The sequence below is a fragment of the Elephas maximus genome, chromosome 20, assembly GCF_024166365.1.
Source record: "Elephas maximus indicus isolate mEleMax1 chromosome 20, mEleMax1 primary haplotype, whole genome shotgun sequence".
Classification (NCBI taxonomy): domain Eukaryota; kingdom Metazoa; phylum Chordata; class Mammalia; order Proboscidea; family Elephantidae; genus Elephas; species Elephas maximus.
This window is the reverse complement of record NC_064838.1, coordinates 58,428,007-58,454,558: the sequence shown is the minus strand read 5'-3', so window position 1 is coordinate 58,454,558 and position 26,552 is coordinate 58,428,007. Positions and strand designations below refer to the sequence as shown.

The 26,552-nt window shown below is 46.1% G+C and overlaps 1 protein-coding gene across 4 annotated transcripts in view; it reads right to left on the bottom strand.

The window, feature by feature from the left end:
* CACNA2D3 (calcium voltage-gated channel auxiliary subunit alpha2delta 3) overlaps nt 1-26,552 on the bottom strand; it is a 1,053,043-nt gene that overhangs the window by 1,011,188 nt on the left and 15,303 nt on the right. Inside the window, exon 2 of one of the 4 annotated variants that reach the window (XM_049863214.1) lies at nt 22,600-22,705. The exons of the other annotated variants lie outside the window; for them this stretch is intronic. Within the exon in view, the coding sequence (XP_049719171.1) occupies nt 22,600-22,641 (42 nt within the window). The 5' untranslated portion in view covers nt 22,642-22,705. The remainder of the gene's footprint in view (nt 1-22,599; nt 22,706-26,552) is intronic. 4 annotated transcript variants of the gene reach the window in all.

Below are 26,552 nucleotides of genomic sequence, written 5' to 3'. Positions count from 1 at the left end.
GGGTAAATCAGATATTTACAGAACAATGGGAAATAGTACTCCTTTGTAGAAGAAAGGGATATTTCCATACACCGGTATGTAAACATGTGGTCCTATGCCATCTGCCTGGACCCTGTGCTCATGTGGGTTTCTTGCCCCAGCACATGTGCTCGAAGGTATTATGATGGTTTGCTTTGATTGACAACTTGATCTGCATGGAGGGGTGTAATAGTCAGGATAGGCTTGGTAACAAACCATCCCAAAACCTCAGACAGAGCTTCTACCATCTGGAGCATCGCCAGTTGCTGCGCAGGGAGAACAGGGATGGACGCACGCACCTCCGCTCACCCTGCACTGCCCGAAGGAGCCATACGGCCACACTTAACTAATTCCATGGGATGGGAAGTACAATTTCACATGTGCCCAGAGAAAGGGCAAATGGAGTATCTGTGAGCATCATAACTGGCCATGAGAGGAAGGACCCAGACAGCCTATGTCCCCTGTGTTTACGAAGACGGCAGATCTGACATGATGCTCTAAGCAGCACATGCACAGGACATCCGTACTGGGTGAATAAACGAAAATCACTTCCCCTGAGGCAATGCCCTCTGCCCACAGCCTCAAACACCACAGAAACAAGCACCGTGGGCAATGTCACATGCAAACCTGCCCAAACCATGGGAAGGAATGACAGAAAAAATGCCAACCCCAAAAACTGGTCCCAAGAAGCAAGTTAAGCGGCTACACTCCTGTTATTTAAGAGATGAAGACCTTATGTAAAAAGGAAAACTTTGGTTTCTCCTGGAGAGAAGATACACCACACAGCCCTGACTAACGTGGGCTGGGTACACAAGACACCCACCGCATGGTCCTCTGCAAGCTCAGAGGAGCTCCCTCTTCCCACCTTTTCTTTCCTGACAAGCACCAAACTTTAGCAGATTATTCAAAGAGACAACCAATACTGAAAACATAGTCAAGTCAGCCCAGAACAAAATTTCCACAGAAGGCATCAGAAATAAAATAGCTCACAAAAGGAGCTAAATTACCAGGTATGGGGATCTTCTTGGCTGCTCCTGAAGTGACCTCCTAGCTGCTGCTGAGAAATATACCCCCTAGAGAGGCCAAATAAAAGGCCACAGAAATAGCAAGCTGGGGTGGGGGGGTCTCTCAATACTGCCCCAGCACTGCCAAAGAATCACAAAGCTCTAAGTGGCCAGATGGCAGGAACCGAGGACAAAGATTACAGATAATACAGGAGACAGAGCAGCCTTCAGTTCTTCCAGCACCAGGAAGCTGCTATGCCTCCCAGCCTGCATGGCAATTTTCTTCTGAAATAGTGAAGCTTCTTTTAAAATTATATGTTGCATTTCCCCCCTCCCCAAAAAACTCGTGAATGGAATGATTACAAGGAAGCTGCTAACTGAAAAGAGCCTTCGCACAGATAGTTTCTCCCCCTTATTTTTTTCCCTTCCCACCAAAGTCACCATCTCTGTTCAACACATCATTCCTCACTTGAAGAGGAAACCACTCAGGCACAGGGGTTGGGGATCTCCACTGATGCGCAAAGCATTAAAAGACTTTGGGGAGTGTATTAGTTATCTACGGCCATATAACAAGTCCCCCCACACCCTGCCAAACCTAGCAGTTTGAAACAATAATGGTCCTTTCTTATCTCTCATGATTTTTGTGGGTCAGGAATCTGGGAAAGGCTCAGCTGGGCAGTTCTCCTGTGGGGTCTTCTCATGTGGCTGCAGTCAGATCTCAGCTGGGGCTGTCAACATCTGAAGGCTAAGTAAGGTTGGAGGACCTACTTCCAAAGTGGCTCACTCATGTGACTAGGAATTCAATGTTGGCTGTTGGCCTCAGCTCCTCTCCATGAGCAATTCTTGTGGCATGGTGGGTAGCTTCCCCCAGAACAAGGGATTCAAGAGAGTGAGGCAGAAGTTGCAATGCCTTTATGACCAAGCCTCAGAAGTCACACATCATCACTTTTGCCATATTCTATCAGTCACACAGGGCCAGCCCTGACTCAGCATGGAAGCGGACTACATAGAGCGTGAAGACCCGGAGACAACAGGGCCATATTGGAATCTGGCTACTTAGAGCGTCTGACTGACCATTACACACAATCAATGAGCAGATGCGACTGATGTCCCCACCCAACTTTCAGCTGGGCGTGAAGTACTGTGAAATAACACCTCCTGGGAGCAGCCCTCAACCAATGACTCATAATCATTTGTATATAAATACCCCAACTTCCTCACCCCTTGGGTGAGTTAATTCCACAATGTGTGTGCTACACTGGCTCCCAGGGTGCTCCAACTGAATTAAGCTCCAGTTACTTAATTAAGCTCCACAACAGTGACTAGATCTTTAACTTAACTGGCTGCCCTCCTGTCTCTGCCTCCCTTCCCCTTCCTCTGCTGGTGATTCCTGGGTTCACTCTGTAAGTTAATTATCCGTGCTCAGATCACTGTCTCAGGGGCCACTGCTGAGGACCCAACCCAAAGCAATGCAGAGACTGAAAAGTTTTCTGGACTGAAAGAACTTTCTGCTAGCTGGGGAGACCTAACATGTGCAAAGCCTCCAAAAGCAAGATATAAACTAACATTAGAAGTTACACTCCTAAAGAGAGTTCTGTGTTTGGCAAAACTTCAGTTGGCAAAATCAAGATCACATGGAAAATAGAGGATTAGTGGGGTAACAATAAAAATGACATTCTATGTATTTTTTAAAATGCAGTAAGTAAAAAGTTCTAGAAGGCATGTATTTCCAAAATACAAACAACAGTCCGTGTTTAATATCTGCTCCAGGAAGTAGTCCTGCTTCTGAAAGGCCTTCCTCGACTGATAATCATGGCAGTGGTGCTGGGACCTGCCAAAGCAGGGCTTCCTGCAGACTGAACACAAGAGGTGATGGCAAAGGGTTAACAAACCCAAAATGAAATAACATTTACAGATGAGGGAAGCCCAAGGTGGCATAAATGGTTAAGTGCTGGACTACTAACCAAAAGGTTGGCGGTTCAAACCTACCCACAGGCACCTTGGAAGTAAGGCCTGGCAAACTGCGTCTGAAAGATCACAGCCTTAAAAACCTGATAGAGTACAGCTCTAGGGTTGACTCAGTGGCAACTAACGCTACAACCATGAGGGAGTTTTCCTCTTTGCAACTTGTTTTCAGTTCTTTTGCTCACATTAAACCAAAACCAAACCCACTGCCGTCAAGTCAATTATGACTCATGGTGACCCTATCTCAGTGTTGTATTCAAGTTTATCTTTAGCAAAATAGCCACGTGTTCTTTATTTCCCAACGTCCCCTGCCGTTAGACTGAGGCCACGTAACCAGTTCTGGCCAGTGGATGTGATGGGTGGTTATGTGTGCCCCTTCCAAGCTGAGGCAGGTAGAACCAGGGGCATCTCCCATGCTCTGTTCTCCTTCAGCAGCAGCCAGAGAGGCCATGGGATGTGACAGAGGAGCCAGGATGGAAGTGGCCTGTACCTCCGAGTGGAAATTAAGGACAGACACTACTCTGGAGAGTCTTCGACCTCAGCAGAGTTTGTGTGAGTCAGCAGGAGACCTTTGCTGTGTTAGGCCCCTAACCCAACAAAGAGAGTCCAAGATGTGCTTACGGCTGCGGCACAGCCTATCACAGCCCGGAACCATAAAAACGCCTCCCCAAAGTCCCGTTTTAAATAAGAGAGAAACAACTTCAAACAAAAAGCCTTCAGCAGGCAAAAACATCCAGCTAGAATTTAATACTATCGTTTTGTTTCCAAAGCAGCTACTGTCACTACAACAGGTGACAGTTGCTAAAAAAAAGTTGCTAGCTACCATCAAATCGGCCTCCAATACGTGGTGACCCCATGCACAGTGGAACCAAGTGCCATCCCCATGATCAGCTGTGGACTGGACCGTGTGATCCAGAGGGTTTTCACTGGCTGCTTTTTGGAAGTAGATTTTCAGTCCTTTCTTCCTAGTCCATCTGAGTCCAGGGCTCCCCTGAAAGGTGTTCAGCGTCATAGCACCACGCAAGCTTCCGCTGACAGGAGGTGGCTGTGCCTGAGGCGCACTGGCCAGGAACTGAAGCCGGGTTTCCGACACGAAGGTGAGAGTTCTACCCTGTTCCACCACCGCCTCATAGCAGGTGATGATAACTTGATATTTATACTACTGATATAAGGTTTCCATTTAAATAATTTTATGGAAGTTAAAAAAAGTAAGTTGATTCACAGAAAAGCAGTAAATATCAGCAAAAGTGATGAAGCTGAAACCAGACGACTGCAGTGTGGGGGACACGGCATGGCCCTCGCAGGGGGACAGGCGATCACAGCCAGCATGTTCTTCCGTTTGACGGGACTGGATGGAACGATGCATCTCCAACAAGATCACAGATGTCTTCATATGCGGCCATACAACATAACACCACTTTATCTCAAAATCACGCTGGGTAAAACCTCACTTGGCCGGGCATTCCAGGACAGACTGGGTAAACGAGCCCATGGCGGGGGGACGGGTAAAGCGGGGTGTTTAGGGGGCAATGACTGTCCTTGGGACAGGCTTCCTGCAAGAGAAAATATTACAGGGGCATACTGTGGCTGCAGCTCGGGAAGCAATAATAATTTTGGAGGAAAAAACAGAGCAAGGGGCTTTGGAGGCATAGATACACTGCTTTAATGTTACACACTGGCACCCAGCGAAAAGCACAAGAGTGAAAACTACGGGTTCCTAAATCCAAGGGCTCTGCATTTGTATCCAACTCCATCAGCTGATCTTGGGTCCATTACTTAGCCTCCCTGAGCCTTGGTTCTCATTTGTAAAATGCAGATATTAATTTATTAAAAAAAAAAAAAAAAGTTGCCAAGTTGATCCCGACTCTTGGCAATCCCGTGTGTGTCAGAATAGAATCATGCTCCACAGGGTTCTCAATGACTGATTATTCAAAAGTGGATTGCCAGGCCTTTCTTCTGAGGTCTCTCTGGGTGGACACGAACCCCCAGCTTTTCAGTTAGCAGCTGAGCGGCTAAATGTTTGCACCACCCAGGGACCCTGGGGATAATAATAGTACCTCCCTGATGAGGTTATCGTGAGGATTAAATGAGTCATTACAGTTAAGTACTTAGACTGGTGCCTTGCACATAAATGCCTGAGAAGTATTTTATACACACACTCACACACACGTATGTGTATATTTACATGTAACTTAGTACATACTAGGAATCTAGTAAAAGTTTGAATTTAAATGAGGGAAAATGTTCTGAACAGAAAATAGCATTCAAATTAGCTAGGTGAATTAAAAGACCTATTTTGTTACCTATTCTAAAAAATTTTAAAATATCCATATGCACTAGCAATACCGTGTGGCGACATGGGTTCTTTTATGCAGTCTTTTGCCTCAGTTCTTCAGAAAAACAATTTGAGAGAGCTTTCCTCTAAGCCCTGAGGAATTACCTTTGCCCTGGTTTTCTAACCCAGAGGGTTTGTTAACTTTTGGCCAGATTAACAGACATTTCCTAGGTAAACTGTGAACAACTTAATCGTTTGATACTTTCTGTCTAGTCCTGGGCTACAGTCTGCCCTGTGATTGATCTATTTTATGTACCACGTGGGAATTGGTAGGTTTACTATGCAAATTGAGTGACTTGCAGTCTACCAAGAGGACTGGTCAGTCCATGGTTCTGCCGGGAAGACCATGCCTTGAAACTGATAAGCAGTTTGTTTATATAAGCAGCCAAACCCACAGAATTTTTCAGAGGCAAGAAGAGAGCACAAGCAGAGAGGAGGTCCTGCTAGTATGGCCAAAAAGGAGGACCATATGGCCAAGACGAGGCTAGCATGGCAGAGAAGGGCCTGCCTGCCTACACAGCTAAAAGAGCTGTCCTACGCTGAAGAAGGAAGGGATGCGCTCTCTGCTTCAGGGGAGCCTTGCAGATCTTGCCTGCGTGCTTCCTGATCCTGAGTTGTTCCTGTTACTTCCAAGTTGATCCTGATCCTGAGCTGCAGCCTATTACCTCCCTAATAAACCACCTAACTGTGAGTATGGTCTGTGAGTTCTGTGTGACCATTGCAATGAATTATCAGCCCCAGCCAAGAAGTAGAGAGTGCTGGGGCCGGGGGGAGCGGGGGGCACAGCTGGTGTCAGAAATGGCGAAAACATTGGAGAAGGGAGGTATGTGTGGCTTTGTGCTGATCCTGGTTCTTATCCCTAAGGAATCCAGACATGCCCTGATGCTACAACACATATTGATATAAATCCCTGTATTTTGCAGATAAGAAGCAGGGACTAGGTCTAGAATTCAGGATATGATTGTAGTCTACCACATTACTTAGCCTCTAATTCTTCATCAGCTGAACACCCATGCTCCCCAAAATGGAGGGTCTGAGGGGTTTTGTATTACATTTCACTTTATCATGAGGAATGCACCAGCCAAATCCCAGCAGAAAACGTCAAGTTTTGTTCTCTAGAAGTCTTTCAGACTGCAGGTGGAAATCCATTAATAGATATTAAAATTAATTTAGTGGGCTGGAACTACCATATTTTTAAAATAAATAGAATAAAAACACCAGTGCAATGCACATATAAGAAAAAATGCTTCTCACACACACTCATGTACACACGCACGCACACACACAACCGGTTTGCCAGGGAAATATATTTCTTACCATGGGTCATGTTAAAAAGTTCAAAAGGTGGACTACAGCCTTCCTCTAAGTTTTTCTTCATTAGTTATTATACATCAATCTGTTTCTTTAGCATCTACCCAGCTCTCCCCCTGCCTGACTAAATCCCTAGGCCACATTTGTCTTGTTAATTATTCATGAACAATGCCACTAGCACAGTGCCTGACACACAGCAGATTCCGAATAAACACTGAGCAGATAAAGGAAAGTTATTTCACAAGCACTACACACGTGAGTCCGTTTCTCAGTTAGCATTATTTACTTTGACACCAAAATAAACACATACACATTTCTCCTTTCCTGTTTCCTTTCACTGTCCTCAACTAAGGGATTTAGGTAAGCCACTGACATTGATTTGTCGCTTTATCAGGCATCGCGGTCAGTGCTTACATATGTGCTCCTACTGTTTCTCAAGATAACGCTGTTCTTTTTTTTTTTAATAGACATGGACACTGAGCCCAGAACAGTGAGTTAACCTACCCAAGGTCATAAAGCTACCAAGTATAGCGCTATGACCCAATACTCCTCACCTTGCCATCTGCGGATACAGAGGAAACTGGGGTCTCAGGGGAACTATGGTCCATTTACCTAATACAACGAGCTTATGAGGAAACCAAGTGTGATAAAGCTCTCCCAAGGCCCTGGATTCCTTGGCTACATCACTAGCCTCACCTATATGAGTCACTATATGTCACCTATACAGAGCTCAGATAAAGCCCCTTCCCAGGGGACCTCTGTCTCTCCAGACATGAGGGGCTGCCTCAGCAACCTGCTCACAATAAATAATCATCAAGTCACACAACCACACTTTTTTTCCCCTCACACTTAGATGAAAATTCTTCTGGGATTAAAAATATCAATCATAGGTTGCACTTAAAAATATCTATAAATGTCTCTTTAAAGTATTTTCCTGTGTTTTGTTCCATAAACATTATTAAAAATTAAGAAGGAAAGACAGATGATTTACATTCCGAGGTTCCGTTTTACCCCTGCCTCTCCCCTCTCCAGTGCCTGGAGTGATTTGCTTGTTTCTCAGTTTGTCCATCTCCCACCCCATGGCTCCCTGGGCCACAGTGTGGACAAATGAACAATTTCTGAGAAATACTCATTTATTCCTTAAAAAAATACTTGAGGCACATACTATGTGCTAGAGTACATAAGATTTGAGTTCACATGCATTTAATCAGAGAAGGTTTTGAAAAGAAGCCAAACTCTATAATGGATTTTTTTAAGTGATCATTCTAAAGTCCTACGCAAATAAGGGGATCTATCAGAAGAAATGCAGTTTTTAAAGAAACAGGATAAACTCAATAACCAAAACATGCCTGGTGTGGCATTTAGTACAAACCAGCCACTGAACAATGCCCCTCTCCTGAGATGAGAGTATGTTTCATTGAATGTCATTCATCTCAAGCCCTGGTGGCACAGAGGTTAAGAGCCTGGCCACTAACCAAAAGGTCAGCAGTTCGAATCCACCATCCACTCCTTGGAAACCCTATGGGGCAGCTCTACTCTGTCCTATAGGGTCGCTATGAGTCAGAATCAACTCAACAGCAAAAGGATTTTTGTGTTGGTACCAGGCCCCAAGGGGGACAGAGGTGAAGCAGAGTCCCTGCCCTCGAGGACCTCAGTGTCCTGACTAAAATAAAAAGTCAAACTTAGATCAACACTCTAACAGATGGGGGCCAAGGCACATAACAGCAGTTCTGTAGGACCACAGGAGCATAAACACATTCCTAATTCTAACTCCTTCGAGGAGTCTGGCAAAGGATCATAGAATAGGTAACATTTGAGACAGCAAAAAATGTCTGGAATATTAAGAGCTCCGAGAAGGTCTATCAGGGAACAGGATGGGCAATAAGGAGAGGGGAAAGTGTATGACCTTTTAGGGGAATAGGGTTCCCTCATGGGTGAAGGGAGGAAGAGGCAGAGGGATAGAGATGGAATCAAGAACAAATGCTCAGGAGAATTGCCAAGAATTACAAAACCCTTGAGAACAGGAGAACACAAAGTTGTTTATAGGATCTATTTGTGTTCAAAAATTCATTCACCTATCCTTCCATCCATCCATCCATCCATCCATTCATCTTACCCATCCCTTCATCCATCCATTCGCCCATCCCTCCATCTGCCATTCTATCCCTTCATCCATCCATTCACTCATTCTTCTATCCATCCCTCTATTCATCATTCATTTATCCATCCATCCATCCACCCATTCCTCCATCTGCCCATCCATCCCTTCATCCATCCATTCGCCCATCTCTCTATCTGCCCATCTATCCTGTCATCCAACCATTTACTCATCTATCCATTCACCCATTTCTCTCTCCACCCCTCTATCCATCCATCTATCCATCCACTCATCCCTCCAACCCTCTCATCCATCCAGCCATCATGTATTAAGCACCAATTCTGCACCTATTTCAAGGGTTGTCTCTTCCTAGAATACTTCCCAATCCTCCTGGCCAAACTGGAATTATGACTTTGTTTATTCCTTTGCAATATTTTTGTTTTAATATTGACTCATACCACTCCCAGAGCAATTTGCCCATCAATCTAACATATAAGGGAGTTAAGCGATAGTGTTTATAGAAATAGAAACAATAATGATTTTACCATTTATTGAGAATGTCTCAGGTAATTTGTGAACATTCACAGCAGCTCTCAGAGGCATCAGTACGGTCCCCAGCTTAGACCCCGCAGGCACACTGTGTTGAAGAAGCAAGGCCAGAATGGGATGCCCAGACCTGTCGACCCTCTGCCCTTGTTCTTGGGGAAGGGAAGGAGGCTGGGGAAGGGGTGTCTGGATTTCATTCATCCTTGCCCTCCTCCTGTCCCTGGACTGGGACTACCCCATCTGCCTATACTTTTCATTATGTTTTCCTTCAAATTCTCAAAGCATTTCCCTAAAGCTTAGAACTTTAACACCTAAAGTAAAAACTGAAAGGGAGAAACCAGAAAATGACAACTTTAGTTCCCAGTGGGCAAACTGCATCTTAGCTCACTGGAGTTCTAGGAGCTTTCGATCTTTGTGTTTTTTCTCCCCAGGGACCACCAGAAGTCTTTTGTTTTTCTACAGAGGGAAGCAGACCCTCAAAGTTGCAGTTCCCCAGAGAAGGCTAAATCTGCATCCCCTATGTGTGTATGCCCATAGTAGAGAGAGCAGTTCCTCCAGAAAGATCCATTACTAAAATGATATGAAGGGCAGTGTCCATTCAAGAGCCAGACACCAAACCCAGCTTTCCCTGAACTGGACTTCAGGTAAAACCCAGAGCACCCAGAGGTACACCACATCTGGAAGTCCTCCAAACTCAACACATCTGGAACCAAGCTCGTTATCATCACCCTACTAACTGTTCCTCTCCCTGACTTCCTTGTTTAGCTCATGAGATGGCTGAAGGCCCTGCTCTAGGCCCCTAGCATCAGAGAGCCCTGCTCTAGCCTTCCTCTGGCCATGGACCTCTCAAGGGAAACATGCCCACCCAGAACCCACCATCTTCCCCTTCTATAACTCACTCTGGGAACATGGGACCCCAAAATTCTCTGCACAAATGGCTAACTCTGAGTCTGCTTCCAGGGCCTGTGTGGGCCAATAACAGCACCAGTGTATATGGCCCTAGGCCCAGGGGTGGCCAAGAGGTGCTGCTTGTGGAAAGGGGGTGTGAGAGCAGCACGTGGCAAATCTGTCCCATCTGCCAAGTCCTGGTTCCAGTCACCTCCTCTTTGTGGTCTCCTGCACCCAGGACCACCCCAGGAAAATTGAACCAAATGGCTCCATCTCTGACCCCCAGCCTGTACTGGGAGGTGTTTGCCGACTGTTCTGAAGTGTGATTCTGTGTCTGATTCTCCCTCTACACTGTGAGCCCTCTAAGGGGAAGGAGCATGGCTTCGTCTCTGCATCTAGGACCATGTGTGGCACGCAGAGGGGTGGCAAAAATGGAGACATCTGGAGCAGCCATCCCAAGTAAGAGCCAAGACCTCCCAGAGTACATCAAGAGATACCACTGGGCCATCTTAGAAGTTAGCTGTACAGAAATTTCCACTCAAAAGATTTCTAAAACTTGTGGAAAAGCCCACCTGGCTCTCAAGCAGACAGCCAAGCAGAACAACAAAAGCAAACACTGATAAAGTGCTTACGTGTGCTAGGCTTTACCTACGTTAAGTCTACAACCTCACAAAACTATATAGTTATCCCCTTTACAGATGAAAACATGACGAACAAAGAAGTTCAGTAACTTGCCCAAGGTCACACGGGGTATGCACAAGTCAGGAGTTGACCCAGGCAGTTTGGCTCCAAAGTCTGCTGTCTTTTCTACTATGGGACACCAGTAACAACCATAAAGAGAGATAAAGAAGGCAGGTGTCTGCTTTGGTGCCTCCTTTACCAGAACTTAGAGAGAAATTCTCCAAGCAAGGGCCCCTCTAATTTCTTTCACATGCTAATTCCATGTACACCAAATACCTGCTTTTAAAGAAGCAGAGGAGCTTAAGGCTCCCCTATGTCAGCACTATGCAAGCTGCCTTCAGTGCAGGGGGTCTTGACATCTCACAACAGCCTCATGACACTGACACTAGACATCTCCCCGTTTTACAGATGGGGACACTGAAGCCCTGGAGAGCAAAGCTGCATGCCCAGGTGACAGAGCCAATAGACACGGTAGGGGGATTCACAGCTGTATCCTCACTCCTGGTTCGCGTCATCTTTTCTAGTATCTGTGCACTGGTGACCCTGATGGCATGGTGATTAAGTGCTATGACTGCCTACCAAAAGGTTGGCACTCCTTGGAAGCTCTCTGGGGCAGGTCTACTCTGTCCTATAGGGTCGCTACAAGTCAGAATTGACTCAACAGCAGTGGGTTTGGTTTTTTGTTTTTGTTTTGTTGGTACACTGGTTATCTTGGAAAGGTATAGGCTTGAGATGGAGAAAGGAGTTATCTGAAATCAAACTATATTATTAGCATCGTTCACTGAAAAGGGAAATTTTCATTCTTTCCTCAACTCCAGCTCAGGCAAGAAAAGGCCACAAGTGATTCTGAGCTTTAGCCACGGCTGGACTGTCCATCTCCAGCAGGAAGAGCTAGGAGTGTCCAGCCTGCTCAGTCCCTAGCTACAGAGACTGAGTTGCAGCCTCCGTGTCTGAGTCTTGCTGCCACCCTGTGATGGACAACAGCAACTGCAGGTGGGAAACTCGCAGCCGACAAGGGGAGTCAGGAAGGAGGGGACCCCTAACCCTGACTTCCCTGGAGAATCCCTCAGGATTTCCCCGAGAGACTCAGAGGCAGGGCGACTCAGAAAGGCCATGTGTGAAGGACATGTCCCTGTCTCCGGGAAGCAGCTTTCCAGCCCTCATGTCTAGGTGCTAAGAGCTGGATTCCAGCAGTGGGTGGGAAAGCCACTGGCCAACCGGGTATTGGGACTGAGGAAGACAGAGGGTGACAGGCAGCACTTCAAAGGCCCCAAGGAAGCCCTTGCCCCCTTTGGGGTACCAGGTTCATGGGTCCTCCCAGGGGTGATGTCCCAAGGCTTCCTGGCAGGTTTTTGGGGGTGCAGCCAGACACCATTCCCAAGACCTTGGTGACCCTGCTGCCACCATCCCTGCCACTTCCTCTGGAGAAGCAAGGGGTGCTGTCTTTGCCCTTGGAGGAGAGACGGGTGCAAGGAAGCTGCCCCTCTGGCTGGGTCCACATCTTTTTGGAGGCTGAGTTCTCCTGGCACACTCTTTTCTCAACAGACTTGGGGATGTGTACTGATTTTTTATTGCAAGATGAATCAGACCATGGAGCCAGAGAGGGGACCCCTGAGCCCTCCAGGTCGGGAAAACATCTTAGGTGTTGGCTCAGCACAGAAAGCTAGGAGTTGAGTCAGGTCTTCAGAGATGGATGGGTCCAAGTACAAGGCCCGCCCCCCACCCCCGCGGCCCTGCACCAGGCAGCTGACCTCTGTAAGCACAATTCTCGTCTTAAAATGGGGATTACGATACCTGCTGCTGCAGCCCTTGGTAGGAATGAATGAAGAGAAGGATATGAGTCCTCCACACAGTGCTTAGCTCACGGTGAGCAATTATGGGCTCCAGCATCATTTGCTGTTGTCCTAATTACTGTCTCACTCAAATTCCTCACTCTTCAGTTTAAAGCGAATTAAGTTACCCTTCTTGCCCCCTTCTCTCCAGATTATCACTCATTGACTGAAGAACTGAAAGCCAGTTACTTAACTGCTGTGCCTCAGTTTCCCCCATCTGTAAAACAAGTGTAATGAGGGTAGGCCTATCACAGAGGAATGCGGTGAGGACTACATGAAATAATACACATTCAGGGCCAAGCCCACTGCACACTACCCGGTGCAGTGGAAGCTCTCACTACGTCTGAACTCTGCAGGAGCCCTGACAGGGAGGGGGACACAAGCTGTAGCCCCCCAAGAATAATGGGAGGAAAGCCTATGGCCAGGCCTTCTCAAGCAACTCCCTACTCCCCCTCTCCCAATTCCTCTGCAGAGAAAACGGCCTCCACTTCCATGTCTTTCTCCAAAAGGACTCCCATGGAGCTAACAATGGGATCCTCAATTTGTCCTCAGCAGGAGAAAGGAGAACAGCCTCCTGCTAGGTTGTAAACTGTCTCAGCCAGATGTTTCCTTCATGTTTCCTTCATGAAGAGGGAAGAGATTTACATAACAGGACAAAAGAGCATCCCTTGGAAGAGAAGAGTCAAAAGTTGATCCAACCAGCAAAGGTCACCTGGAGGTAACCAAGGGGCAAAAATCTAAAGGGCCTGTGTGGTATTTGCACAACTGGTCTCCTGGTCTCCTTGATGAATGGTGGTAGTCTGAAAATGAGCCAAGCGCTCTGAAGAGTGGGTATGCCCGGTCTGGCTCCAGGAAAACCAGGGTTCTGAGCATGTTCTGGGGTGTCAGCATCCACACGAGTCTCTAAGAGAGTGGCTACAGAGTCTGGACAACAGCCCCGAGGTCCCAGCCTCCCAGGGCAGCTTACAAAGCACCGCCATGAGTCCCTTAATCCTCACAGCAACCTCCTTCCAGGCAGGTACAACCAGCGTCTATTTCTTGAGATGGGAAAAGCAAAGACAGGCACCACACTCCATCCTCGTCCCTTTAGGCCCTGCCAGAGGCATGGACGGTGCTGTGCTGCATGGCACTCACTCATGAAAAGGGACACCATCATCACTTGCCACACCAGGCCACACTCTCCATCTGCCCACGTTCAGGTGTCAGCACACAGAATGGGCACATGCACCAACCGTCACATGCTTCAGGCTCACTGGCCTCTCCAGGGAGTCAGGGGCATGGGCACAGATGCTCCCCTGCTGCTGATCCCAGGACAGGGAGGCCTGACTGCTCACCTGCAGCTGAGCTTCCTGGCTCTCCTGGCAGCGGGAATGGGAGGGGCGGCATCCCAGGAAGGCCTGCCTTCATTCCCATGATGGCTGCATGTACCCGGCCAGGCTCTGCACCAGGCCCTATGCTAGGGGAACTAGAGGCCAAGGTCACCTACAGTGTAGTGGAGGGCACAGACCGAAAAGAGATAAAACAGCAAACCTGTAACACAGTTTCCCCTGATGACAAGAGCCGTCAAGGAAGTCCCATAGGTAGCAATGCTGGGTACAGAGCTCAGAGCTGGGGTTTTCACACCTGGTCGAGAGCAAAAGTCAGGGATACAGGCGTAGGGATGGGAGGAAAGGGCTGTCTAGAACTGAGGATCAAGAGAAACCTGGCCGATATGAAAAAGAATAATAACGATAGAAATTCTAGAAGTAAAAAATACAGTTAACTGAGGTTAAAACAAAATAGAAACAAGTTAAATAGTGAGATCAGACACAGCCAAAAAGAGAATGGGTGAAAAGGAAGATAAATTGATGAAATCGCCCAAAACGCAGTGCAGAAGGATAAAGAGAAAATATGAAAGAGATGGTAAGAGACAAAGAGGTTAAAATGAGAAGTTCCAATGTCTATCCAGAAGGAGCAAACAGAAGGAATGAGAAAGCCATACTCAAATATAAAAGTGGGGAGCATTTTCCATACTGAAAGCAGACAGGGGTTAGATCTTCACATTGAAAAGTAACTATCAGTCTGCTCCGCTCCATTGACTCCAGACAGTGGTTGGATGTCGAGCTCTGCACCGGGCGGAGGGGACAGAGAGATGGACATAGCCAGACCCTGCCCTAGAGAAGTCTCGCCTTCAAGCCCAGAGCCTGGGACATGGGGAAAGTCAATGGCAGAACTAGGCTCTGGTGTTTATGACCACCCCAGCATTCAGAAAGCACTGGAGTCGCTGCCCTTATTTCTGAAATGTTCTAGTGATATTAAGTGGCTGAGTAGGACATTTCACTAAAAGAAAAAATCCAATTCTTTACAGTGTCTGTTGTTGTTAGGTGCCATGGAGTCAGCCTCTGGCTCATGGCAACTCCATGCACAACAGAACAAAATTCTGCCTAGTCCCACGCCATCCCCATCATCCACTGGCGATTGGACTGTCTGTGATCCACAGGGCTTACATTGGCTGACTTCTGGAAGTAGACCACCAGGCCTATCTGCCTAGCCTGTTTAAGTCCTGCAGCTCTCCTGAACCCTGGTCAGCACCGCACCAACAAAAAGCCTCCACTGACAGACGGGCTGACAGACGGGCGGTGGCTGCACATGAGGTGCACTGGCCAGGAATCAAACCCAAGTCTCCCACATGGAAGGTGAGAGTTCTACGCTGACCCACCAACGCCTCATTTACGGTTTCTCGGGCCCCTGTTTTTCAAGCTAGTATTCAGAGGCTTCTGTTTTGGCATCCAGGCTTCAGAAGTCCATGGACAAACATCCGGGGTGCTTTCATTATGAAAATGCAGTGTCTGGTGCCCTGACGTTGTACACAGCACAAGTTTGCATCTGCAAACATCTCCATTTACTCTGGGGTTTAGATACGCTACCTAATTGGCAAACTTGCCTCATTCCAATTAGTCATTGTTAATTCCTGTTATTATTGTTACCCTTAATTTATTTGACTGCTAAAATGACTACATTTGGAAGATTAAGGACCCAGCTAACACTCAGATCATGGTCTATCCTTTTAAAGCCAGTCTTTTAGGGCAGGCACCAATCCAAACTCTCAAATCTCCTGTAACCAGCTTAAGGTGAAGTCTGACACCCCAATGTCTCTCCCAAAACCACACACAGAGCACCTAAAACAAACCCACAACCGATCTCTAGAATATTTTAAAGCTCTATTTGTAGGAATAAGAATAGTTTTAAAAATGAATCCATTTCCTATAGTTTTAAAGCCTGATGGTTGGAATAACCATAAAAAGAATAAATAAAACATTTGCCAGTATTGAGCCCTTAGTGTTTGTTCAATTCTGTGCTGAATATTTGACCATATATTATTTCACTTAATATTCATAATTACTCCAATAAGAGGATAGTATTTTTCTCTTAGAACACTAAAGTTCACAGAAGTTGAATAACTTCTCAAGTCCACACGGCTCGTTAGTGGCAGAGCCAGGATCTGAATGAAGCCAGGTATGCCTGACTCCAAAGCTTTGTTTGAACTGTCATGTAGATTGTCTCACACATGTGAGGAAGAGTAAAGGTCATTTAGTCCAACCTGTCCTGTCTGGTTCAGAGCTGGATGCTACAGGAAAGACAAAGGACAAATGCATACATGCACACGCGCGCGCGTGTGCACACACACACACAGTTGGAAGCAAGAATCAAGAATTCTAATCAAGTTCAACCCTTTGGCGCAGCAGCTCCACTTCTAAGGATCACACTCTGAGGGACATAATAAGGACTAGAATTGACAAAGACAGGATGTTCATCGGAGCACTGTTTACATTACAGAAAACCCAGGCAATAATCTTCGAGCCTAATATTGGTAGAAAGGTGAGACTCCACATCCACGCAATAAAACATTTTGTAGTCAGAAACCAGATCACTCTGAAGAATTTTCAGTGATAAAAGGACATGTGCATGATAAGGTTAGGGGGAGAAGCAAAATAACTTTCTATCTACAATACGATTGCCATTTCAGACCGCCTGAAAGAAAAAACTGCAAAATTTTACCATGGTTTTTCTTCCGTCATAGCATTAGGAGTAACTCTTTGCTTTTGTAGCATTCAGTACTTTCTAATTTTTAAAGAAACAAAGATGAGTTTGCTTTTTCACTGAAGAAAGAATTATTTTACGTGGTCCCCTAACAAGCCTGAATCTTCTCTAAGAATCTAAAATATCTTGCCATTATAAAATAGTTGGCACAATAGGATACAACTTCTGTAAAATAAATATTCATATGTGCAATATATACGTACACATATGTGTCAGCCTTGCTACCTACCACCACCTGTGCAGGGCACGAACTCTGGAACCCAGAAATCTAGCCTGCCTCTTCCTCTCCTAGTACCTGAAGGACACCACTAGCTAGTCATTCTCTCATCTCCAGGGCTGCCTGTGCACACTGTGTGGGGGACGCCTTGTAGCTGTCACTAACTGGCACAATCCCTTTCACACACACGGCTCCACAAGGGCAGGCCATGCGGGGAAGGACGTTATGTGCAGTGGTTACAGGCACAGACAATGGTGTCAAAATGCCTAAAGTGGAATCCTGGCTCCATCACTTGCCCAGTGATCTCAAGAACGTTAATTAACCTTCTCTGTGCCTCAGTTTTGGTGTCCCTGAGTGGTACAAATGGTTAATGAGCTCAGCTGCTAACCAAAAGGTTGAAGTTCAAATCCAACCAGAGGCCCCTTGAAAGAAAGGCCTGGCGATCTACTTCTGAAAAACCAGCCAATGAAAACCCTATGGAGCACAGTTCTACTCTGACACACATGGTATTGCCATGAGTTGAACTGGACTCGACAGCAGCTGGTGGGGTTAACGGATGGCTCAGTCTCTTCATCAGTTAAACAGGTAAAAGGCTAGAGCAGCTTGCTTGGATGGGGTGTTCAGTGGAATAAATAAGTCAATATGTGCTAGGTGTTTTGAATGCCATCTGGCTCAATGAGTATTAGCGTGTCATCATCATCATCACAAGGCTTTGTGCCAGGGAGCCACAAGGAAAACAAAGATGAGAAAGACAAAGGGGCCTCACAGAGCTTGTGGGCTGAATGGAAGGGTCTAGGGATAGTCCAGCACTAATTAGAAACCAAGCTCAAGTATAATGACCACAAGCTGGGTACAAAAGACAAAAGAGGATGGAGATTGGAAAAGGCTTCCTAAAGGTAGTAGCCCCCGAGGGCCCAGCACTGGGCCTCTCACATATAGGGGCTCAAAGCTGTTTGCTGAAGTAACGAACAAGTCCGTGAAGACTGGGGAGAATCCAACAGGCAGCTGTTCTGGGAAAGGAGCCTGGGCAGTGGGAACGGGAGAAGCAAAGTCCGAGAAGTGAGAAAGTACAGGATGCATTCCTGGGACCCAGAACTCAGGCACGGAGCTGAAGCATGACGCTGGGCCAGGGATAGGGAAACGTTGGGAACGTCCAGGGTCCCCTCTTCTACGTCAGGGCTCAATGAAAACTCATCCCCTTTGCAAAACCTCCCTGACCCCTGACTAGGGGTCCTCTAGCCCAGGACTTACAGCAGGGAGACTTCTACCTACCAGTCTAGTCCTCTGGAAAATGCCTGATTCCCACACTAGACTGTAATCTCCACAAGGGTGCAGACTGTGCCTTTATGCTTGTCCCGACACCCCCATACCAGCGCAGCGCCTGGGGCAGAGTTGTTATTATTGTTGATGTTAGCAAGTGGATTCCAACTCAGAGCGACCCCATGTGTGCAGAGTAGAACTGCTTGATAGGTTTTCAAGGCTATGACCTTTCAGAAGCAGATCAGCAGGCCTGTCCTCCGAGGTACCTCTGGATGGGCTCCAAACCGCCAGCGTCTAGGCTAGTAGTCGAGCGTTTTACCATTTGCATCCCCCAGGAACTCCCATGGATGGACAGAGTAGCAACATGTAAAAATGTTTGTTGAAGGATGAATGAATAAATGAATGAATGAAAGAAACGTAAAACAAAGGAAGAAAGAAATCATCAAATGCAGACTATTTTCTCGGGCTTCTGCTAGGTACCAGCCATGGTCCAAGGCAGCAATGTTCCTCTGGAGATGCCCTCCCAACAACTGAAATGGAGAAAGGATTTATTATTTATGTATTTTGACATCCTGGACTAAAAGCTCCTATACAAAAAGCAAAGTATTAATAGCCATCATCTCTCAAATTTATACTACAAAAAAAAAAAAAATTTTTTTTTTTTCAAGAGCTGAACCCAAGGACTTTTTTAAAAAGAACAGAAAGTACTACTCATCACACTTGAGCCCTTCTGCCTCTCCTCCCCTTGCTCTCTTGGCCCAGCAGTCTTGCCCCCAAAACAGATCTGAGAGAGGCGGTAACAGTGAAGCGTGATAGCCCACTACAATGGAAGGAGGAAGTCTCTGTAGTACAGGGAGGTGGACCGTGGGAGGTTTAAATCACTACTGCAATACACAACACAAACACGATACGTACACATGTAGCTTGGTGGGAAAGGCTTTCCCTACCAAGTCCCAGAGAAAGCTCCTTGAAGAAGGCCTTGATGGACATGGGCTATTTCAACATCCTAGCGGGGCTTTAAGGAGCGCTGGCGGCACAATAGTTGAGCACTCAGATGCTAACTGAAAGGTTGCTGGTTTGAACTTACCAATGGCTCAGTAGGGAAAAAAAAAAAAAAAAGACCTGAAGATCTGCTCCTGTAAAGATTACAGCCTAGAAAACTCTACGGGGCAGTTTTACTTTGTCACACGGGGTCGCTACGAGCCAGATTCCACTCAACGGCACAGCACGCACTGACAACAGTGGGGCTTTGCAGTTAATTCAGAACATAAGAGTTTTAAGGAGCTTTTTTCTCCAAAGAGAGATGAGTTACCAGTCTGTCACTTTACCCCAGGATGAGAACTGACCAAATAACTGGTTTCTAAACTACCATGAGGTGACATCTAATATGACAAGTCTTCTCCAGATACCCTTCTGAAAAGAACCCATCTGTGCACACACACATACACACATTTCACCAAGGGACATTGGTTCTCCTGGGAACTTAGACAGCACTAAAGAGAGGAGCCAATGAGCCCCCATAACTGATGATTGTACCTAAAGACAAGGCAGATCCTGCGTGAACCCCTGCTCTGTCCCTTACAATGTAGGTGACAATCTCTGAGCCTCAGTTTTCTCAGCCTGTAAAATTCATTCATCCTCACACTTGCTCATTTATCACACACACTGTTAGGGGAGCCAAGCCAGACAAAGTCCTTGCTCTGGGGAGCTGACATTCTCTGGACAGGGGATACCAATGACCTCGGAGGGTGGATATACAAAACTCAGAGACAACAAGAATTAAAATAATGGTTGCTGCCATTCATTGAATTCTTATGCATGCCAGACACTGAGCTAAGCATTTAATTTTCATGATCTAATTTAACCTTCACAACAAGGCCAATGAGCTAGAGACCATCTTAAGAAGAGGTAACTGGGAAATAGAGAAGCTAAGTAACCATTCGTGGTCATACATAATCTACAAGGGAAGCCAGGATTTGAACCCACAGCCCAATTTTTGGGCCCAGGATTTGAATCCATGGCTGACTTTCAGGCTCATTATTCAAACCCATGGCCGAATTCCAGGCTCAGGATTCGAACCCACAGTGAACTTCTAGGCCCATGAACTTAACTCCTCCACTCCACTGCTTATGTCTCGCCCAAGAGGCAGCTGAGATGTGCATGTCTCTATTCCTGAGCCTCTCGGGTTAAACCTCAGCCTGCCCTACCCAAGGAGACCACAGCTCTTCTTCCCTGGCACCAGCCTTGGCGGTGAACACAGCACACTTGTTGATGCTAGCTTTCCTTTCTTTTTTTATTTTTTTTAATTTGGCAGTTTAAAGCAATTAATGTCATTTAGTCAGGCGTGTTATTAAGTCAACATTCAAGGGAGGTGGATCAGGGAAATGAACATACCAGGTTATATAAATACCAATTTACTCACATCTAAAATATCACAGAACTTCATCATACATCAAGTGTTTTAGTCCTTTTATTTTTGCCTTTTACATTCAACAATGACTCCATTCCCACACAGAGCTCTAAGAGCAAGTCTGTAATACAAAGGCTCCTGGGAAAAAATGTTAGCAATAACATAAAGAAGAATTTACCAACATGGCATGTCACTTCTGCCTCCTCCAACATTAACTTGTTGCTGTCAAGTCGATTCGGACTCATAGCGACCCTATAGGACAGATTAGAACTGCAGTGTTCCCAAGGAACAACTGGTGGATTTGAACTGCTGACCTTTTGGTTAGCAGCTATAGCTCTTAACCATTGCATCACCAGGGCCCCATCTTCCAACATTAGTGCTACTTTATCTTCTCTCTGCCATTCAGCTAAGTCTTCCTTGTCGTTTATAGAGTTTACACTGGTCTGAGTCTGCTGCCCCTTCTAGATTCCAAGCGCCCTGAGTCATGGCCAGTAGCATCTACACACCTCCCTCTATTCCAGTAGATGCCTGGTGCAGACAGCAGCAGGACAAGAGATGTTAGTAGAATGGATGGACACTCTAAAAAAAGTGAGAAGAAAAAGCTGGAGCCAAGTGCCTCCCGTCTCCTGGCAGAGCAGACTGAAGTGAGGTTGATCTGCTGTCTTCTGGAACCATGCTGATTCTCAGCATGGAGGGACCTTCACGCCCCATCAAGTACAGGCCCAGGGAGGAGCACTGAGCTGCCCCAGGTCCCCAAGCTCATCAATGTCTCAGCCAAAGCAAAGCTAGAACGTGGACCCATAGACTCCCAGCCCAGAGCCCTGCCCTCTCTAGCCCCTTGACTCTGGTCTAGCCACGTCATGCCCAAACAACCAAAAGAAAGGGGAACCAACCCAGGAAATGCAGATCCAGATGGCAAGAAGATAAACTCTTGGGAGGAATGGGATAACCAAAGTAATCTTCAGAAAACGAACTCAAACAGAACAGTCATGTTTGCACCTGGGGATAGTGGTCCTCCACCTGGCTCCTCCATCACTAGCCTCTGACCTTGGGCCCAGTTTCCTCAAGTACAAAATGAGAATGTAACACTGTCTCATGAGCCAATACAACAAAGATGAAAAATCACTTTGTAAATTCTGTAAATACTAAGCAAAATATCAGATGTTCTTAAGGGCACAGCTGACCCAGCCTTCCCCTCCCTTTCTCTACATTGCTCCCCATCACTCCTTGCATGCCACTCCCATAGTCTGGGTGCCTCGACCTGGGCCTCCCACCATGCAGAGCCCAGCAGTAACACTCAGGAGCGACTAAGGTGGCTGCTAGCAACAGGAAGAGGCAAATACAAACAGCCTTCATGAACTGGCAGCTCTGGGTTCAAGAACCAATACCACCACTTATTATCTGTATGACCTTGGGCAAGTCACGTCCCAAACCTTAATTTCCTCATCTAGAAGATGGGGCTATCATAGTACCTGCCTCATGGGACTGTTCAGAAAGTGAAATGAAATTCATGCAGAGAGCTTCGCACCATGACTGGCTGATAAGTGCTACTTATCAACATCGATCACTATTATTGGGGAAAACACAGCTTTAGTCTCAAAGACCAATGCTGCACTTCCCTGGATAAAATTGAACTACTCTGTAATTTTCCCTGGTATCACTTAGAGCACTATTTTTTTAATGCTTTTATTAGGTTGTGAAATCAATTTATTGGCCACAGTCAGCCTTCTAAAAAGAACAGAATAGAATAGAAAATACCAGATTGCACTGCAGAGAAGAAGGTAAAGTAATGTTACATGAAAATTATGTTTCACACATGAGGCTGTGTATAATGGGTTACAATGAAAAATGTATTTCTTACTGTGGGCCATGGTCACAAAAGTTTGAAAGCCATTGACTTAGAGAAAATGCTGCTTTGTGCCCACCATCCCTCCTGGGGAAGCAATCCTTGTACCTGGGAGATTAGAAGCAGTGTTTTACAGGAAGCAAATGGCATCTTTCATACTGATGTTCACCAAACATTTTCTGTTAAAGGGCTCGTAACCACAGGTCCCAGTAACCTATTTGGTAAGAAGAAAAGCCATCAGTGACACGTCAACAAAATTTCTCTCCATCTCAGAAGCAAATCACCAATTTCCTATGGAAGGGAAAGAGGCCCCGGATAAATAAGGCATTACTGAAAAAGAAGAACAAAGTGGGAGCCCTTACTTTACCTGATTTTAGAACCTATTATACCGCCACAGTAGTCAAAACTGCCTGGTACTGGCACAACAACAGATACATGGACCAATGGAACAGAATTGAGAATCCAGACATAAATCCATCCACATATGAGCAGTTGATATTTGACAAAGGCCCCAAATCAGTTAAATGGGGGAAAAGACAGTCTTTTTAACAAATGGTGCTGACAGAACTGGATATCCATCTGCAAAAAAATGAAACAAGACCCATACCTCACTCCATGCACAAAAACTAACTCAAAATGGATCAAAACCTAAATATAAAATCTAAAACGATAAAGATCATGGAAGAAAAAATATAGACAACGTTAGGAGCCCTAATACACGGCATACACAGTACAGAAAACATTATAAAGACTGTAGGAGAAAACTAGATAACTGGGAGCTCCTAAAAATCAAACACTTATGCTCATCCAAAGACTTCACCAAAAGAGTAAAAAGACTACCTACAGACTGGGAAAAAGTTTTTAGCTATGACATTTCTGATTAGCGCTTGATCTCTAAAATCTACTTGATGCTGCAAAAACTCAACTGCAAAAAGACAACCCAATTAAAAAATGGGCAAAAGATATGAATAGACACTTCACTAAAGAAGACATTCAGGTAGCTAACAGATATATGAGGAAATGTTCACGATCATTAGCCATTTGAGAAATGCAGATCAAAACTACAATGAGATTTCATCTCACTCCAACAAGGCTGGCATTAATCCAAAAAACACAAAACAATAAATGTTGGAGAGGCTGTGGAGAGATTGGAACACTTCTTCACTGCTGGTGGGAATGTCAAATGGTACAACCACTTTGGAAATCAATTTGGCGCTTCCTTAAAAAGTTAGAAATAGAACTACCACACGATCCAGCAATCCCACTCCTTGGAATATATCCTAGAGAAATAAGAGCCTTTACACAAACAGATATACGCACACCCATGTTTATTGCAGCACTGTTTACACCAGCAAAAACATGGAAGCAACCAAGGTGCCCATCAACGGATGAATGGATAAACAAATTATGGTATATTCACACAATGGAATACTACACATCGATATAGAACAGTGAGGAATCTGTGAAACATTTCATAACATGGAGGAAACTGGAAGGCATTATGCTGAGTGAAATTAGTCAGTTGCAAAAGGACAAATACTGTATAAGACCACTATTATAAGAACTTGAGAAATAGTTTAAACTGAGAAGAACACATTCTTTTGTGGTTACGAGAGGGGGGAGGGAGGGAGGGTGGGACAGGGGCATTCACTAATTAGATAGTAGATAAGAACTACTTTAGGTGAAGGGAAAGACAGCACACAATACAGGGGAGGTCAGCACAATTGGACTAAACCAAAAGCAAAGAAGTTTCCTGAATAAACTGAATGCTTCAAAGGCCAACGTAGCAGGGGCAGGGGTCTGGGGACCATGGTTTCAGGGGACATCTAAGTCATTTGGCATAATAAAATCTATTAACAAAACATTCTGCATCCCACTTTGAAGAGTGGCATCTGGGGTCTTAAATGCTAGCAAGCAGCCATCTAAGATGCATCAATTGGTCTCGACCCACTTGGATCAAAGGAGAATGAAGAACACCAAGGACACAAGGCGATTACGAGCCCAAGAGACAGAAAGGCCCACATGAACCAGAGACTACATCATCCTGAGACCAGAAGAACTAGATGGTGCCTGGCTACAACAGATGACTGCCCTGACAGGGAACACAAAGCAGTGGGATGCAGACCCCAAATTCTCACAAGACCAGACTTAATGGTCTGAATGAGACTGGAAGGACCCCAGTGGTCATGGCCCCCAGACCTTCTGTTGGCCCAGGATAGGAACCATTCCCGAAGTCAACTCTTCCGACATGGATTGGACTGGACAATGGGTTGGAGAGGGATGCTGATGAGGAGTGAGCTTCTTGGATCAGGTGGACACTTGAGACTATGTTGGCATCTCCTGCCTGGAGGGGAGATGAGAGGGTGGAGGGGGTTAGAAGCTGACGAAAAGGACACGAAAAGAGAGAGTGGAGGGAGAGAGCAGGCTGTCTCATTAGGGGGAGAGTAATTGGGAGTGTGTAGCAAGGTGTATATTGGTTTTTGTGTGAGAGACTGACTTGATTTGTAAACTTTCACTTAAAAAAAAAAAGCACAATAAAAAAATTTTTTTTTAATTTCTCTCTATCTCACAAATTGGAGAATGGCCACTTCAACTCTGCTCAGTGATTTCTAAATTGTCTCAACAATCAGACATGCACCTGGGTACCTCCTGATTTAAAAAATAAAACACCTGACTTGCTCCCAAGCCCTTACTGCTATAAAAATCTGTGTTCGAGCCATCCACGCTGGCTGGGAAAGGCTGGACTTGGTGCCGTGCTTTAGGCTGGGTTACAGGTGAAGAACCACAGCCTCAGGCCCAGAACAGCTGGGACTCCACGTGGGCACACGCATGTGTCAGCAAGCCCACCATGGAGGGAAGATGTGCAGAGACCAGAAGGGCAGAGAGAAAGAAAGTTCTCCTTAGGGGAAGCTAGAAGCCTTCTAAGAATTATTTCTCAAAGCATGCTCCATGACCACCAACGTCAGGATCGTGTGAGACATTTGTTATAATGCAGATTACTGGGCCCTGGGCCACACTGATTCAGAATCTCTTGGAGTGACAGCCTGGAACAGTGCATTTTAACAAGCTCTCTGGGTAATATTTCTGCATGCTAAGTCGAGGTTCAGCAGCCAGACAAGGACAGCAGGGCCGGCTGGGGAAATGGCACAGGCTAAGGCACAGGGGCGTGACACAGCCTGGTGTGGCTGGGGAACAGCAGGGTGCTGTCACTGAAGCAGTCAGGGTGAAGATGTGAAAGGTGGCCACTACAGTAGCAAAGGGATTTTGGCACCCAAGCCAGCTCTGCACACCTCATTGAGGATTCAATGGGTGTTCGTTGAAGCAGGAAGGGAGGAAGGGAAGGAAGGAAGAAAACATTTCCAGCATTTGGCTAAAAGCAAACATGTTCTTATAAGTACATTAAGGCAGCTAAAGATGCTCCCAAACCATGATGTTCTACCTAAAAACAGGGCATTTGATCATTTGCCCCTCTGCTCAAAGGAGGTTTGTGGCCTCAGGTTCTCAGATGCGCTGTCAGTATGGAATAAATGCTTGACTAATCAGCTCACTGAGCCGACGCAGACAGCAGTAAGAAGGGGAGCACTCCCTGATGATGCACTGGGACAAAACATCTCAGCTGTTAAAAGGTGATACACTGAGGGAACATTTTCTTTAGAGGAAATTCAGGCTTCAGTGCAATTTAATCTGAGGAAAAGTAGTAAAATAAAGAGGTCCTTTTACAAAAGAAGGTAGGGTACGTTCTCTGGGGAGTCAGTGGGGAGTTTAGATTGGCATGAGGGTAAAGGGGAGATGGGACAGGGGCTGGGGCTGCCTTTTCCTGTCCTCCAAGAAGCCCATTATGGGATGCGCAGTCGTTCTTCCCTCTTTGGCCCCAGAGCCTGCATCCCCTGCTAGCAAGGGCCCAGGGCTGGAGTCAGGATGCCAGTGTTCCAGGCTAGCCCTCTCCTGGTTCACCGTGAGACCCAGCACATGTCACCTTCCCTGCACACCCGCAGTTGGAGGGGCTGATTCCCAAGCTCCCCCCCAGCTCCAAAGTCCTCTCCTTCCCTTCTAAGCAAATA